The following is a 17,028-nucleotide window of genomic DNA, read 5'->3' on the forward strand; positions in this document are numbered from 1 at the left end:
GCTGATAAAGCTACTCCCTGTTTCCATCCTATGCAACCCATGTAGACAGTAGAGAATGTGGTACAAAGGAAAATGTTTCTCACCCCTGTCTAAATATATGGATTATTTGAGAAGCTTTCTATAAATACTAATGTTTACTCTATATTCCAGAAGGTTCTAGCTTAAAAAGTGAAGGGTGAGCGAAGTGTTTTAAGATACTCTCCAGTTTGAGAAACACAAGAACAGTAATGTTAGGGTATTCTCATGTACAGCCATCTTCACTTCAAGAGAAGTTTTCAGAAATGCATCACTGTGTGACCATCAGAGTACAATGTCACAACAGCTGAAACAATCACTAGCCACCACTGTCTTATATGCAGACCAAAATGTCTTCATGCAATTCATGACTGGGTTAAAATGTACCTGATTGGAGGTGGGAAGGGAGATGGTCATTGTAGTGATATTCAAAGACCAGGCAGAAGATCAGAGTCCTGTATTATCATTCTTCCCATCAGAGCTCAATCATAAACAGCAGACCTGCTGCCTTGATTTGCCTTTTTTTTTTCCTTAAAGATTTTATTTATTCGAGAGGTAGAGTTACAGACAGTGAGAGGAAGAGACAGAGACAAAGGTCCTCCCTCCGTTGGTTCACTCCCCAGATGGCCGCATCGGCCGGAGCTGAGCCAATCCGAAGCCAGGAGCTTCCTCTGGGTCTCTCACATGGGTGCAGGGGCCCAAGGACTTGGGCCATCTTCCACTGCTCTCCCAGGCCAAAGCAGAGAGCTGGATCGGAAGTGGACCAGCTGGGACTAGAACTGGCGTCCATATGGGATGCCGGCGCCACAGGTGGAGTATTAAACCAGTGCGCCACGGCGCCAGCCCCTCACTGAATAATTATTACAGAAGCAATTAAAAGGATTTATCATTTTGTGCTCTCTACATAACAGTATCTAACAAATGCAATTAGTGATTCCCTTCTAGAATCATCTCTTCTGTTCTCTACTCTTGTAGCAACTTATTTTCATTCCTCCATTTATTTTTTTTTTTTTAAAAGATTTACTTATTTGAAAGGCACAGTTACAGAGACGCAGAGGTAGACAGAGAGAGGTAGGTCTTCCACCCATTGGTTAACTCCCCAAATGGCCGCAATGGCCAGAACTGGGCTGATCTGAAGCCAGGAGCCTGGAGCTTCTTCTAGGCCTCCACACATGGGTGCAGGGCCCAAGAACTTTTGCTGCTTTCCCAGGCCATAGCAGAGGGCTGGATCTGAAGTAGAGCAGCCAGGACTCCAACTGGCACCCAAATGGGATTGCCAGTACTGCAGCTGGCGGCTTTACCCACTAGGCCACAGTGCCGCCACCCACCCCTCCCACCTCCATTCCTTTCATATGAGAATACCCCAAGGGTCTATCTTTGGTCCCCTTTAATTCTCACTATGTATTTCACCCTGCATACTTCCGCTAACACTACGATTTTAATTATGACCCATACAATATAGATACTCACACCAATTCACAATTATAGCCTAGTTTGATCTGAAGTACTAAATGCTGACTAAACATCTCTATGTGCATTCCTGTAGGGAATCCCTTTCCAACAGTGAATTTTCCCCACAATTCTGTTCCTTAATCATGTGCTATCATATACAGTTACCCGATCCAAAAACTAAAAATCATCTCAGCCGTATTTTGCTTTTGACACCCAAGCCTGTTTCAAGTAAACAAAAGTTAGGAAGATTTTGCTAGATTTGCCCTGGTGCCATTGCAGAGGTCCAAAGGAAACACAAGTTAGGACAAGGTATAACTGCAGCATCTGACACTGATAGGCCCTTTTCCCAAGAGTGGTCCAGAATCAACGAGGTATACAAAGAGGTAAATAAATTGGTGAGCCAGAATATAAATGAGGATCACAGAAACAGGAAGGAAAGCCCCAGAGAGGAGGTAGAAAGTCCATCCTGAAAAGGTGTCAGAATCCACTAAGTTCAAAAGCAAGAATATAGAGGCCAGTGCTGTGGCTCACTTGGTTAATCCTCTACCTGTGGCGCCCACATCCCATATGGGCACCGGGTTCTAGTCCTGGTTGCTCCTCTTCCAATCCAGCTCTCTGCTGTGGCCTGGGAGTGCAGTGGAGGATGGCCCAAGCGCTTGGGCCCTGCACCCGCATGGGAGACCAGGAGGAAGCACCTGGCTCCTGGCTTCAGATCAGTACAGCGCTGGCCGTAGTGGCCATTTGGGGAGTGAACCAACGGAAGGAAGACCTTTCTATCTCTGTAACTCTGTCAAAAAAAAAAAAAAAAAAAGAATAAATCTATGGTGACAGAAGCAGAGCAGCGGTATCCTTGGGGAAAGGTATTAATTAGGAGGAGGAAAGAGGGAGTTTCTGCAGTGGAGGTAATATACCACACTGTGATAGTATTCTGTATTTCATATAGTTAACAAATGTTTCTAAAACTTCATCTGCTTATATTCACATACTATAGTTACACGGACTACACAGCCTAAATAAAAATTCTGGTGGGGTTGGGGGCAGACACCCCCTCTGCAATCACTGACCACTTAGTGCCTACTGTTCCTCCTCAGTGTCTTACTATCCCATCTGCTGCTGCCATCTCTGCATCCTGGACCTTACCTCACACCTGAATAACTGCACTGTTTCCTATAATCAAAAGCATATCTCCTGGTTTAACTATAACCTTGATACAATCAGCAATGGCCTTAACTTTCAAAAGGAAAAGTATTCTGGTTTAGACAAAATGTAACCTTTACTCTTCTCTACTATCAGCCTCCCTGTCTCCAGCAGGCTCCCCTACCCACCTTCATCTCCACCCCCACTACATCTTTAAAATGTTCACAGTGATCTTTATAAAACTGACCTTACTTACAGGCTTAAAGCCCCCAGGAATTCTCTTGTATTTATACTCTCCAGTCCAACCTCTGCAATGATGCAAATGAGGCTAGTACAAGCAGCTTCACCACTTAGCCATTCCACACTATGCACCACTTTCACTCTCCCAATGTCCCACACACAAGCTTAGTGTTGTTCATTACCACTCCTCCCAAAGAACTCTTTACAGGGTTTTTTTTGCTAATTGAGGTTCTACTGTCAATTAAATAAGACAGTCTAAGTATTAAATTCTGAAGGGTCACAAAACATCCTTAGGAGCCATGATTATTTTTTTCGCTCCTATTCAAAACCAAATTTGGCCCATTTAGGGGTGATTTTACTTCTACTGGAAAGGCATACCCTATACCCTACAGACTGGCTTCTTTTATATAAACGTAGCTGGCTTGCCACCATAAATACCATTAATACCTTTCCCTGCTGCTCTCTGCCAGGAAAGACCTCCCTTACGTATGTTGTATGGGCACATCTAGTCATGATAGTTAAGACTGAATCAACATTCCCCAAGAAGTCTTTCCTTTCTCCACCTTGCAGTCCCAAAGCCCTGTTCATATCTTTATCATTAATAACCTTAACATTTTACTGCACTTATATTTTAATGTCTGTCTCAATTAACTGAAAAAGAGGGACTATTTCCAGTTTCTCTCTACAACCTTGGGTTTTGTCTTCTAAAATGTATTTTTAATTTATTTCAAAGGCAGAGACACAGACATCTTCCATCTGCTGTTTCACTCCTCAGATGTGTGCAACAACCAGGTGTGAGTAGAAAGCTAGAGTAGAAGCAGAGCCTGGATTCAAATTCAGGCACTCTGATCTGTAATCAGGCATCCTAACAAGCATTTTAACTGCTGCACCAAATGCTCGCCTCAAAAGTAGGATCACATATGATGTATTCCATCTTAAATAAAACGATGTTATCATTTGGGTAAGGTAACTACACATTTCAGTTCACCTAAGACAATCCCTCTCAATCCTGTTATTTTGTGCATAAATACTAATAGCCTCCAAAAATGATTTGGATTAATACACTATTTCTCTAGGCAGTGGGCAATAATTCTGAGCAAGGACAAACACAATCAGAGCTGAGTATAAGGAATCACTCTAACAACAATTTGACAATAAATAAAAGGACTCAAGCAAAAATCCAGTGGTAGAAATGAAAAAAAAAAATCATGGACTAAAATAAAAGTGGGAAGAAGGGACACACAAAAAATTCAGGAAGTAAAATCAACAAAGCTTAGAGGCCAAATGAATAAAGACTGCACACACCAGAGAAAATCAAAATATAAATAGACAGCAACTAGTCCAGCAACCTAAAAGCCATTAAGCAGGGGGAATAACAATGATTTCAGTTTAGGGCAAGGGGCTGAAGAACCTAGAGGACAACCAATAGGTAGATAGATATAAGGACCTGAAGCACATAAAAGGAAGCTGCAATATACAGAGCCAGGTGTCAGCCTGTAAAAATTAAATGAGGCCAAGTTGCTGAATAAGACTGTCTGGAAAGTACAATCAGCAGTTCTGATGAATAGAAAGTACTATCTTTTTAATGCATGAGGACTTTACAAAATACAGTCCCAAATTAAGCCTGTGATGATAGAGGGGACTCAAATTATGTCTTTGCAAAAACTCAAGAAAAGAAAGCAAGGAGGGAGGGGGTCTGGCGGAGGGGAGGAAGTGCAGTTATCTTAGATCTGCACCTATAAAAGTCATGAAATCTCTTTATAGTAATAAATAGTATGCTGAAAACAACTACAGAAAAAATTTTCAAAAAAACCCTATTTGCTCACTCAGTATATGTGTAGTGTGATTTTAAGCACAAAAAGGGAAGTAATCCTAAGAGAAATTTAAGTAGCTCACTCTGATGTAAAGAATGGCTACAGAGAAAGAACAGTATTTAACAGAGACTGAGTTAAGAAACTGCCAAATTCAAGGTCTCAATTTTGCCTGTGGCTTCTGTAAGTGGTTCTGGTACAAGGACCCAAAATGAGTACCTTAACAGTTTGTATTGTTTTAGAGCACTTAACATCCCATGGAGTATTTAAGTCCAAAATTTCCCATAAGAAAATCTTTTTAAAAAGCAAAGAGCGATAATCAGAGAACTGGCTCTGGAAAGCCAATGTGCTCTGGAATCTGGATTCATAAAGCAGAGGTGGCTAGGAACGTGAAAACAGCAGTAGGATAGCACACTCTACAACACACAGTGTCTGGCTCACTAGGATTATGCCTTGAATGGAGTTTCACCTGCTTCAAAATAAAGGAATCATTAATTCTGCTTTAGAAACACAGAGTTCTGGCCAGCGCCAAGGCTCACTAAGCTGATCCTCCGCCTGCGGTGCCGGCTTCTGTCTCAGTTGCTCCTCTTCCAGGCCAGCTCTCTGCCTTGGCCCGGAAAGGCAGTGGAGGATGGCCCAAGTGCTTGGGCCCTGCACCCACATGGGAGACCAGGAGGAAGCACCTGGCTCCTGGCTTCAGATTGGCACAGCACACCGGCCGTAGCAGCCATTTGGGGGGTGAACCAACGGAAGGAAGACCTTTCTCTCTGTCTCTTTAACTGCCTAACTCTGCCTGTAAAAAAAAAGAAAAACACAGAGTTCTTTACTCATTATACAATCCAAAAAATCTGATTATCAAGTTATATGACTCTGATTCCTATCTATTAGTATATATTTCCTTTTTTTTTTTTTTTTTTTTTATTTGACCGAGTTAGACAGTGAGAGTCAGAGAAAGGTCTAGCCAGATCCAAAGCCCAGAGCCAGGTGCTTCCTCCTGGTCTCCCACGGGGGTGCAGGGGCCCAAGCACTTGGGCCATCCTCCACTGCCCTCCCGGGCCACAGCAGAGAGCTGGATTGGAAGAGGAGCATCCGGGACTAGAACCCGGTGCCCATATGATATGCCAGTGCCGCAGGCGGAGGATTAACCAAGTGAGCCACAGTGCTGGCCTATTAGTATATATTTCTTAATGTTTTGCATCAAAGAGGTACTTCTGGAAAATTAAGCAGAACAGATTGAGTTGAATAGATTTATCCTGTTCTACCACACACTTTATTAACCTGGCTTCCAGGACATCACCACTCTTGGTTTCTCTGCTACTGCACTGTTTCCTCCCACTTTGTGCTGGTTTCTGCCCCTCATCTGATAGTGTCCCAGTGCCCCAGGGCACTATCTACCTTTGTCTTCCCCTATTCTCCATGTGCACTCACTGCCTTGGAAACTTGATTCAGCTTCGTGACTTCAATTATCACCAATAAGCCCAATGACTGTACATTTCTATCTCCATCCCAGGTTTCTGTTAGAATAAAATTTGTTTATACAACTCCTTACCTGATAGTTCTGACATGCCAAACTTACCATGTCCAAAATCAAATTTCTGATCTTCCCCCACAAACCCAGCCCTGTAGCTTTCTCCCTTTGGTGGCAGCTCACGTTCTCTGAAGCCTAACACTACTGTTACTTTGGCCAAGAACCTTGAAATCATGCTTTATCCAATCTTCAAAATACTTCCAAAGCGTGGCCGTTCTCACCACTTCCGTTACTATCAATTTCAGTCAGAGTCCCCATCATCTCTTACCTGACTCAATGCAGAACCTCTAGCTTCCTGCTCCCCACCCCTCTAACTCGCTATTCAGTGCTCCTTGTTCTATCTGCAAAGTATTGAGATAGATTCTCATCACAGCACTTTTGCAACAACTATTTGCTTTGTTAGGTTCTTTCCCCAAAAACCTCCATAGCCAATTACATCACGTGCATCAAGTCTTTGATCAAAAGTCCTTCTCAATCAAGAGACCACCAACCACCTTATTTAAAATACAACCCAGCTCCTGCCCCCTTGCTTCCAAATCTGCTTACTCTGCCTTTTTTTAAAGTGATTATTAGCTAACAATTATCATCTGCCTTCTCTTCATCTTGCGCCATCATAAAGTAACTACCACTAAGACAAGCCCGCTTTGTCTACTGATACATCCTAGTACCTAGATTAGCACCTTGAGCTACTAAGCTCTAAATGTTATTCAATTAATATATTTATAGTTAATCTCTAAGAGTCCACCAAAAGAGCAGTGATCTTGTGAAAACAGAAATGAATCTGAGAATTTCATTAAATTATGTATCACAAACAAATCATCACTAGGATTCAGGTCACCATCTCCTTGTTCACACCGTGTATCCTCAAACACTCAAACAAAAGGATCATCAATGAATCAAGCAGCTAACACGTTCATCTGTGAGATGTCAGGGCTCTATTTTGTATGATACCCGGGGCAGTGGTTTGGTATTCTCTTGATTGCTGTTCCTGTAAAATGAGATAAAGTACTCAATACAGCACACACTGGCCAACAGAACTCTGACCAGTTTAGAAAATTTCCAAAGGCTAAAATAAAATACTGGCAATTTCAAAGTAGATACTCTACCATTAAAGCAGAATTTTTCTCACTAAAATATGACTTTAGCATACATAATATTTAAAAGGAAAATGTACAATTTACATTGTAAGCCTTGTGTGACACTGTCTAACCATATAAAATCAATGGGGGAAATTCACCTGGTCAAAGTGAATGCTTTCACTTAGCTCACATTAACGTCAAGAATCTTCACAGGGGATTACAACTCCAAGTCACAAGGAGTACTCCAGAAAAGTGGCAGGAGTTCCTGCTCTTACTGCAAGGGTGAGGTTTCTCATAACAAAGTCTGACCTATCACAGCTTCATTTATGGCCTGAATAAAGTCACATACCAGAAGGGCAGCCGGAAGTTACTGAGACTTAACCATGCAAAAAACACTAAGTCTGAAAATCAAAAGTCACGTAAGAAGAATTAAAGCAATTAATTCATCTGTTGCAACTATAAACACCCACTGAAATTGCTGTTAGTTTGGCTTAGGAAACACACCGTTCATTTGGAGACGTCCGAGTCAGTAACACCTTCGCCTCCCAACCCTAAGCACTTCCCAAGTACCGGGATATGCAAAGCTGACAGGTAAGTGCCCGGAAACTAGCATTCGGGGCAAATGGAAATCTTTCAAGATGATGCCATCACCGCTAAACCCAAACAGTAACTTCTGGATTCAAGCACAGAATACTGTAAAACTTCCCTCTTCCAATCTGAGAAACTACCTACACAAGTGATTGTTACGCATGCCTCATCCACCACGGAGTTCATCCCCTGACTGCAAAGTCTTCCAAGGACTGTGAAAGCTTTTTTTCCCAGGCAACGGGACCCTTCAGAAACTGTTAAAGGGAAGTTATTACTAAGCCACCTGGCTGTTACAGCTCAGTTTCTACCTGGTTGTTCCCAGCCCACCTCGATGGAGGAGCAGCCTCCGAGACCTAAACTTCTCCCAGCACCGGGGCTTTCTGACGGAATGTTCAAGGAAGTCCCCGGCGAAGACCGCGACAAGGGCCCGGGTCAGGGCCGGGGGACACCGACAACAGATAACCAGCAGCAGGTGCGAAGCAGTAGCAAACCGCGTCCCCGCTGGTTCCGGACCCCAGGGGTACGCCGGGCGTTGGACGGCGGGGCGCGCGCCACAGTCCACATCTTACCTCAGGGGTCCGCTCTGGCGGTTTCTTCTTCAGCGCCTGCCTAGCGCCGGGGTCTACGGGTGAGTTCATGGCCGCGGACCCCGTGCTCCCCGGCCTGTCCTTACCAGCCCAAGCGGCCGCCCATTCACCCTAGGTAGGGGCTCCCCCCACCCCGCAAGGAGAGGGAACACCAGACAGTCGCGGGGTCCGAGCTCAAGCAAACAACCCTTCGCAGCGCCCGCCCAGGGCCTCAGCCCACGCGCGACTGGCCAGAAAGAAGCCCGTGCGGGGGCGAGGGAGGGCGAGTGCGCTTGCGCAGTACGCGCCCGGTCGTTAACAAGCGCCCGGTGGTGACGTAAGAACTGGGGCGGTGCAGTTGGGCTTTTTCCAATCCTTCGTGAGACTTAGACACCTCGCGAGACCTCACTTAACCCATCACGAGATCTGCCTCAAAGTTGTGGGTTCCACCTCGCCAGCTTCCGGTGGAGGGACAGGAAACTTGCAGCGAAGGAAGGCCTCCGCGAAAATAGCATGTTGGGGCAAAGCTGTGGGGCAGGCGTTCTGTGTGGCGAGACTTGTTTGAGCCCATAGGCGGAAGCGGCTCCGAGCTCCTCCTCTGCCGCTCTGACGCGCCCTTTGGAGAATGTGCGGAAGCGGAAGCGCGCTCCGGCAAACGGGGAAGTCCGTGTGCAGCCATCGTTATGTCTCTTAATAAAGCCAACCCTCTAGTGCAGGCTTCTCGCAGAAAGGCGCGGTGTTCGGAGCCGAATCGCGGCTTCGCGAAGGCAGATGTGGACCGTCGTCCCCTCCCTCGGGCCTCTGGGCCCAACGTGGCTTGCACTCAACGAGTGGCCGCTTGGCCACCAGAGCTGGCTTTCCAGTTCGTTTCCGAACGCACTGAATCAAGCCAGTTTTGGTTTATTTCTTGGCCCTCCCAGGGCCCATCGCAGCGCCCTCCGTCGGGCGTTCCCGCCGGATGTCAGCCCCGTGAGGGCTGTGGCATCGACGTGCATCTCCCTGTTTCCACCACATTCGTGAGGTTCGCTAACAAGAAGTGGTTTATACTTGGGCTTTTCAACTAATGACTGATGGACAGCGGTAAGAACCGAAGTGTGTTAGCGCAGTAAAAGGGAACGGACCATTCCTGCGGCCGACGTCAACAAGGGCTGTTTTTCACCCGGGGCCACGGCTTTCCCGAACTCGAAAGTTTACGACATATGTATTAGCACATCTCTTCTTCGCAGTGCAGGGCAGAAATCCTTACCGGGGAAGTTGTGGTTCAGCTACCCAAAAAGAGAAAGTCATAAGGCCTTGCAGCTGACCCATTTTCCTGTGTGTCTGTGTGTGTGTGTGCGCGCGCGCAACGGATAAACAAATGCTCTCAAAGTTCTGGCCGGCATCACAGAGGTTATCTTCCATTCTTCAGCGGCCGGTTTCTGAATCACGCCAATACTTTGAAAGGGGGAACAAGAACTAGAACATAATCACCAGGAACTTAAGGGGCAAACAGACCTGATTGTGTAACTTAGGTCCCTTCTAGGTAACTGCTTTGATGAAACTGTTTCTGAACTAAAGTTGCCGTATCTATAAAACGGGAATTGTAAAGCCTGTGTTTTCCAGAATCTTTGAGGATTGTGAGATGATTCACAATTCAAACACCACTATTTCCAGAACCTCAGCTTTGAAGAATTGGATATAGTTTTAAAAAATGTATTTATTTTAGAAAAAGAGTACCTGGGAAGATGTGGGGCAGGAAACTCCCCAACTGACAGTTAAGTTTTAATTAGGAAAAACGTAGCTAGTAAAGCTAAAACTGAACGCACCCAATGAAGCGAGCTCACTCCTTTTGTCCTTAACAACGTCTTATATACACCAGGAAAGATGGAGAAAATGTTCAGTGTAGCTACTACATTTCAACAGTATTTGGATCTCCAAACTCATGTAGATGGATAAGCCTTAAATCGTGGGTTGATGGTTAGTAGATTGATGTTAATGACTAATGGAATAAGGTACTTTTATCTACTTATGGCATCTGGGACATGGGACTGGTGGGAGGTCTTCAGGTCACTGGGAACCCCTCCTCAGAAGGTAATTCTTGCAACAGGGTCGTGTAAGCTGAGCATGCTTCCTGTCTCTCTCCACTTCTTGCCATTTGATCATCCCTTTGCCATACTCTGACCCAGATGCATAAACCACTGGGACTACGCAGTCTTGGACTCCAAACCCACAAACTGTTAAGTCAAAATAAACATTATTCCTTCCTAAGAAGTTCTTCTTAGGTATTTCAGTTAAGATAATGAAAAGCTAAGTCAGTAGTGTAAAACCATTAATAACCCAAATACTCACCAATACCACAATAGGTAAACTGTGCTATATTCATTCAGTGGAATATCGGCTACATAGCACATGGATGACTCTTCAACGTAATGATGACAGAAAAAAACACCCAGAAAATATGGAATGTAAAAATACAGAGTGCAAGCAAAATTAAAATATCAGAGATTCAAATACAGAGGCAAAAGTACAAAGAGAAAGCAAGGAAATGATCATCAAAGTTAGGCTGGTAGTTACAAAATTGAGAAAGTAGGGGGTTATGATCAGGAAGGGCACAAGGGAGAGCAGGTTTCCGGATTGCTGAAAATTATCTACTTAACTGACCTGGGTAATGGTTACACAAGTGCATATTTATTCATTTTCTGTATATTCATAAGAGAAAATTACTTCAGTGTGCAAAATAAATTGTTTAGTTGGCTTTATCATAAGATAGCAGAAACATTATAATAAATCTATGGTGACTGTCCCTATCTAAACAAATGTCTTGTCCTTTACCATCTTCTGATATGCTGCTGTATACTGAAAAAAGTGAGGGGCCAGTGAAAACTCTACAGCTATTGGCAGCGAAAAGGCTGTTCTGGACAACTGGAGAAAACCAGCACATGGGAGATCTGTCTGTCTGCATTTCAAATAAATAAAAACAAAGACTAAACATAGGGGCCAGCACTGTGGCATAGCAGGTACAGCTGCTGCCCGTGATGCTGGCATCCCGTATGGGCGCAGATTCGTGTCCCGGCTGCTCCACTTCTCATCCAGCTCCCTGCTAATGGCCTGGTAAAAGCAGCGGAAGATGGCCCAACTGTTTGGGCCTTGCCACTCAGATGAAGCTCCTGGATTCAGTCCAGCCCACCGCTGGCCACTATGGCCATCTGAAGAGTGAACCAACAGATCTAAGATTCTTTCACTCCCTTTCTCTCTTTAACCCTTTCAAATAAATAAATCTTAAAAAAAAAGCTTAAATAACAAAGAAAAGTGCTAGAGAGAATTACCTTCCTGGGTCTTGGGGGAAAAGGGGTACTCTTACCTGAACATATGCTTTAAGACCAAAAGTGCTGAAGTTCCCATAACAAATACTGGGTGGGAATTTCACATATTCTCTGAAAAAATTTTTGAACTGCTTCAGTTTTTAATTTTATTTTGGTAAAGATTTTATTTATCTGAAAGTTACAGAGAGAAGAAAACACAGAGAGAAAAAGAGAGTGAGCTTCCATCAACTGGTTTGCTCCCCAGATGGCTAGAGTGACCAGGGCTGGGCCAGGCCAAAACCAGGAGCTTCATCTGGGTCTCCCACATGGGTTACACCCTACTGCTACCTTCCACGGTAGCAAAGACAAATGAAGAAATCCTGGGTATCTTTACAATACATCTGTCACCACATATTAGTTGGAAACCATTCTGGTCTGAAAGACATTTGGACTATATAATAAGGACTGTATTACTTCAGATAATCATATTTTCTGTGCCTCATTTTTTCATTAGCATCATCAGACCTTTGTGCTTCTCATAAATGTTGCAAGATTTCTTAAAGTAATGTAGTAAAAGCACAATAAACACAGGAACCAATCATAAACCTCTAAAATAACTGATAGTTGCTTCCATACTTGATACTTCTCTGCTTTAAAAAAGTGCACTTTGTGGCCGGCGCTGTGGCATAGTAACCTAAGCCTCCACCTGTGGCACTGGCATTCCATATGGGCACCACTTCCTGTCCTGACTGCTCCTTTTCCTATCTAGCTCTCTGCTATGGCCTGGGAAAGCAGTGGAAGATGGCCCAAGTGCTTGGGCCCCTACACTCATGTGGGAGACTCATAAGAAGTTCCTGGTTCCTGGCTTCGGATTGGCTCAGCTCCACCAGCTGTGGCCATTTGGGGAGTGAATCAACAGATGGAAGACCTTTCTGTCTCTCCTCCTCTCTGTAACTCTCTCTCTCAAAAAAAAAAAAAAAAAAAAAAAAAAATCTTTAAACTAGCCTTAGGAAGGCTGCTTCCTAATAGGCCTAATCAGGGTGGATGCACTAAGGGATGATGGAAAAACTGACTTTCCTGCAATGCAGATGACAAGGACAGATTCACATGCTCAAAGTCATATGCAATTCAGTGAACAAACTACAGTTAGAACCGAAACCAATCTGCCGATTTTTTAATTTGCAAATACTATACTAATTTGTATTGGATGCAATATTCTTTTTAACCATTGTTACTTACTTGAGAGGTAGGAAGACTGAGAAAGATAAAAATAGAGATCTTTCACCTTGCCAGTTTACTGGCCAAATGCCTGCAACAGCTGGGGCTGGGCGGGCCAAAGCCAGGAGCCCTGATCGCAATCCCAGTCTTCCATGTGGAAGGCAGGGATCCAAATACTTGAGCCATCACAGCCATCACCTTTCAGTGGTGATTCATTAGCAGGAAGTTTGATTGCAAGTGGACTTGGTACTCGAACTCAGACACTCTGAAAAGGGATGCAGGCAGCTCAAGCAGTGTCTTAACCCCTGTGACAATATCTACCCCTAGATACACTGTTCTTAACAGCTTTACATGGCTTCCTCTAGTTTCAGTTGACTGGGGTGTTTGCTTTCATAAAAGCATTTAAATAAATTTTCATTTTGTCACTGTGATAAATAGATCAGGTTTAAGAATACATCAGTACTTTTTTTTAAGATTTATTTTATTTATTTGAGAGAGAGGTAGAGACACAGAGAGGTCTTCCATCTGCTGGTTCACTCCCTAGATGGCCACAATGACTGGAGCTGTGCCGATCCAAGGCCAGGAGCCAGGAGCTTCTTCCAGGTCTCCCATGCGGGTGCAAGGGCCCAAGGACTTGGGCCATCCTCCACTACTATCCTAGGCCGCAGCAGAGAGCTGGATCGGACGAGCAGCAGCCAGGACTAGAACCGGCGCCCATATAGGATGCCTGCGTTTCAGGCCAGGGCTTTAACCCGATGCACCACAGCACTGGCTCCACCAGTACTTTTTTGTTATTATGATTTTATTCATTCCAAATTCTCCTAACCATAGGTAAGGGCTATTGACGAAAAGCTAGACAGATTATCTAATAACAGCAGCAACCAGAAAATTATCTGGCATTTGGGATGTGTTAGCACTAACTAAAATCTTTTTGGTTTCTTTCTTTTTTTAAATTTTGAGAGAGGGCAGCAGGGCAAAGAGAAAGAGAGAGCCCATCCTCCAGATAAATTCACATCCCCAAATGCATGTATTGGCCTGATACTGGGTGAAGCTGAAGCCAGAAAACAGGAACTAAGAACGCAATTCACGTCTTCTATGAACCCAACCACTTGAGCTATCAACACTTCTTCCTAGAGTCCGCAGCAGCAGGAAGCTGGAGTTAGGAGCCAGACCCAGGCATTGAATCCAGGTGTTCTAACTAGCATCTTAATTGCTAGGCTAAATGTCCACCAGTAGGCTAAATTCTTGACATTCTTTATTTCACTTGATTCCTACAACCTCATGAAGTAGATTCTACCAATATTTCTGGAAAAGTTACAGGCTCAGAAATGTCTAACTTGGGACTAGAAACCAGGTGGTCTGACATCAGAATCCATGTTACAAAGACCTTATCATCAGTGTATGAAAGACAGACCATCAATCCATCAAATTGACATGTATATTTATTGCACAAATTTCCCCCCAGAACTGGGAGGTTATTATAATACAGGTATACATTTGAGAAATGTATTCAGAACAAGGAACAAATATGTACATTTTACATATCCACCATCTAAATAACTTAGAGAAAGCAGAACATTTTCATAAGACATATTCCAAAAGTAGGCATTATGTAAAATTGGTTTTTTTAGTAATCATCCCCAGAATATGCCAACTGCAACAAAATGAAATCAGTACTAGTATGTTTATTGCACTTAACATTTTCAAACTCAAAGTTAAGACATATTAATAAATGTCAGGAATATTTAAAAGCAAACCAATTAGTTTATATACAAGGAAAAATTAGTTTTAATTCTAAAATGTAAAAGATCCCTTTTTCATACCCCGTTGTAACAAAACAGGATTTTTTTTGATATGTAACCCATATCTGTCTGTACCATAAGAAAATGAAAAAATTATTTCATATGGGTCAAAATTCTTCTCACACTCATCATAACGACTATATATTAAAGAAGCAGCAGCTCACTCCTTGGGCTTTGTATAAGGAAAAAATGACTATGAGGAAGGTACCAGAAATTACAGAAGGGTTAGGAATTATAAAACTTAGGAATCCTATAAGGATTAATGATTCTTGAAGAAACTATACACTTTTTCCTCCCCTGCAAAGCTTATTTTTAAGAGTATCAATAGCATGAGCCATCCACTTACCAAGACTAGAATTCCTAAGTGGTCATTTATTAGACATTTCAAACAAATAGGACTGAGAATAGTTTCATGGTTAAGAAAATACCCAGAAATAGACATTATCTAGCTGCTACATATTATACTGAGCTACAATCAAAAAATAGTATTTAATGGACATATGGATTTTTCTGTATCCTGAATTCGGCCAGCAACTGACTCACAAAATTCTAAAAACAGGTTACAGAAGAATTCTGTTAATGAATAACTAAATTAAGCCAAAGAAAAAATATCTATAAACACACTTTGGCTCTAAGTCATCCATGGGAGACTCAGGTACTAACTGGGACAAGCTAATAGGAAACAGATCAAAAACACTGCAGGCACACCGACTTCAGGTTTACATTTCATTACATCAACACTTTCTTTGTGTACTTGGAGATCTCTTGAATACCCATGGAGAGGGCAAAAATGTGACCCAATGCTATAAAATCAAGGTCAAATACTAAAGACATCACAGAAATTGTCCATTAATTACTAAAAATTTAAATAGCAAGAATCGGTGTGTTATACAGTAAATGTATTTAAGTAACTAAATAAGGAAGTAGATTTCTTAATCAGTTATGAAAATAACAGTAAATGAAAGCAGAAACCAACTTTACTTCTAGCAGTGAAACTATCTTAGACCAGAAAAGCAAAGAACAAACTACAATGTAGTATTCAAGTAAACTGAGGTAGTAGAGCATATTGAAAACTTTACCTACCCATCTTTCTATTTACATTACTTACACAAGTTTGGTTCCATATTAGCCTTTCTTACAAGCAATAATCTATAGTATACAGAGACAGCAATTGAAAAATGGAAATCTATGAAAGAAACCAGCTTCTGGAAGACAGGGGCTCTTAAAGAAAAATTTTAAGAGTCATGAGTTCTGTTAGTGTAAATTGAATATAATTAAGCACTCAAACAAATATTTGGCTCCTGTGGGTTCAAGAAGGGCTGATACTGAAAAAAGGGCCTTGGCTTCCTGAGCACTTTTTAAAGAAAATATTATTATTTCTTCCAATGCTATGGAGCAATTTTTAATCCTAATTTTCAGTTATTAAATTAGTGAATATGTAAGTATTAATAAGAATTAGCTCACAAACAGTATAAAGTAGTAGTATTTTGGGAATCTACCTTCTACAGCCTTATAAAAGATTGGTTTGACTTATAGAGTGTGTGAAACAGAAAAATCATCAGATAGTAACATTTAAACATTACAATAATACTGATTGAAAACATTTTTTAAAAAGGCATATTTTACCAATCATGTATTTCTATTTCTTCTTTTTAAAAAAATAGATACATATGTACACTTAGGTGGATAACATAACGCACATTTACACTAATTATTCTGAGTTTGTTATAATAGGCTGTTTAACTTACTTTCAGAAACAACCAGAAATTAACTGCTTTGAATTATAAAACAAAATAAATAATCAAGGTTTTATAGATTTCTGTACCTTACAAATAAAAAATTTAAAACTATTGAAAATTTCTGAGCCAGTTAATCATGAGATATCTGTTGATATTTATGAACTGGGACATCATAGTGATCATACGAAATCCCTTGATGCTATACATTTTGTAGAAATTTCTATGTTACACTTTGGCTTTTTCAAGTGCTTTGCCCCAAAATTATTTATGCTACTTTAGTTTCACTTGGTTAAAAATCTCCCACCAACCCCAAGTCCCATTAAAAAGAACCATCCAATGTACACGGATAAGCAATGAAACACCTAATACCCAGGTGACTGTTCATCCAGACGAAAGTGTAACAGGAACAAATCCACACAAATACATTTTGTGTCTGCCTCCTTGGATTCTACTTATCTTTCCACCAAAGTTAACCTTTACGCATGTTAAAGGAGTATCTGAGCAACATAAGGAGAGTGAGTGCTTGCTACAGCAGCCAGGAGAGGAAGATCACTGGATTCAATCCTGAAATG

At 42.2% G+C, this 17,028-nt stretch overlaps 2 protein-coding genes across 14 annotated transcripts in view; both read right to left on the minus strand.

Moving 5' to 3' along the window:
• RAPGEF6 (Rap guanine nucleotide exchange factor 6) overlaps positions 1–13,848 on the minus strand; it is a 205,911-nt gene extending 192,063 nt beyond the window's left edge. For 10 of the 12 annotated variants that reach the window (XM_070076077.1, XM_070076083.1, XM_070076081.1 and 7 more), the window contains exon 1: positions 8,420–13,848. Coding sequence is in view for 7 of the 12 variants with exons in the window: in XM_070076083.1 (XP_069932184.1) it covers positions 8,420–8,488 (69 nt within the window). In the remaining 5 variants the exon portion in view is untranslated. The other 2 variants (XM_070076076.1, XM_070076075.1) reach the window with 2 other exon arrangements.
• A 491-nt stretch (positions 13,849–14,339) lies between these two features.
• FNIP1 (folliculin interacting protein 1) overlaps positions 14,340–17,028 on the minus strand; it is a 132,018-nt gene continuing 129,329 nt past the window's right edge. For both annotated transcript variants that reach the window (XM_008254986.4, XM_008254985.4), the window contains one exon: positions 14,340–17,020. In XM_008254986.4, coding sequence (XP_008253208.3) covers positions 16,942–17,020 — 79 coding nt within the window. In that variant the 3' untranslated portion in view covers positions 14,340–16,941. The remainder of the gene's footprint in view (positions 17,021–17,028) is intronic.

The sequence above is a fragment of the Oryctolagus cuniculus genome, chromosome 6 (genome assembly GCF_964237555.1).
Source record: "Oryctolagus cuniculus chromosome 6, mOryCun1.1, whole genome shotgun sequence".
Taxonomy (NCBI): domain Eukaryota; kingdom Metazoa; phylum Chordata; class Mammalia; order Lagomorpha; family Leporidae; genus Oryctolagus; species Oryctolagus cuniculus.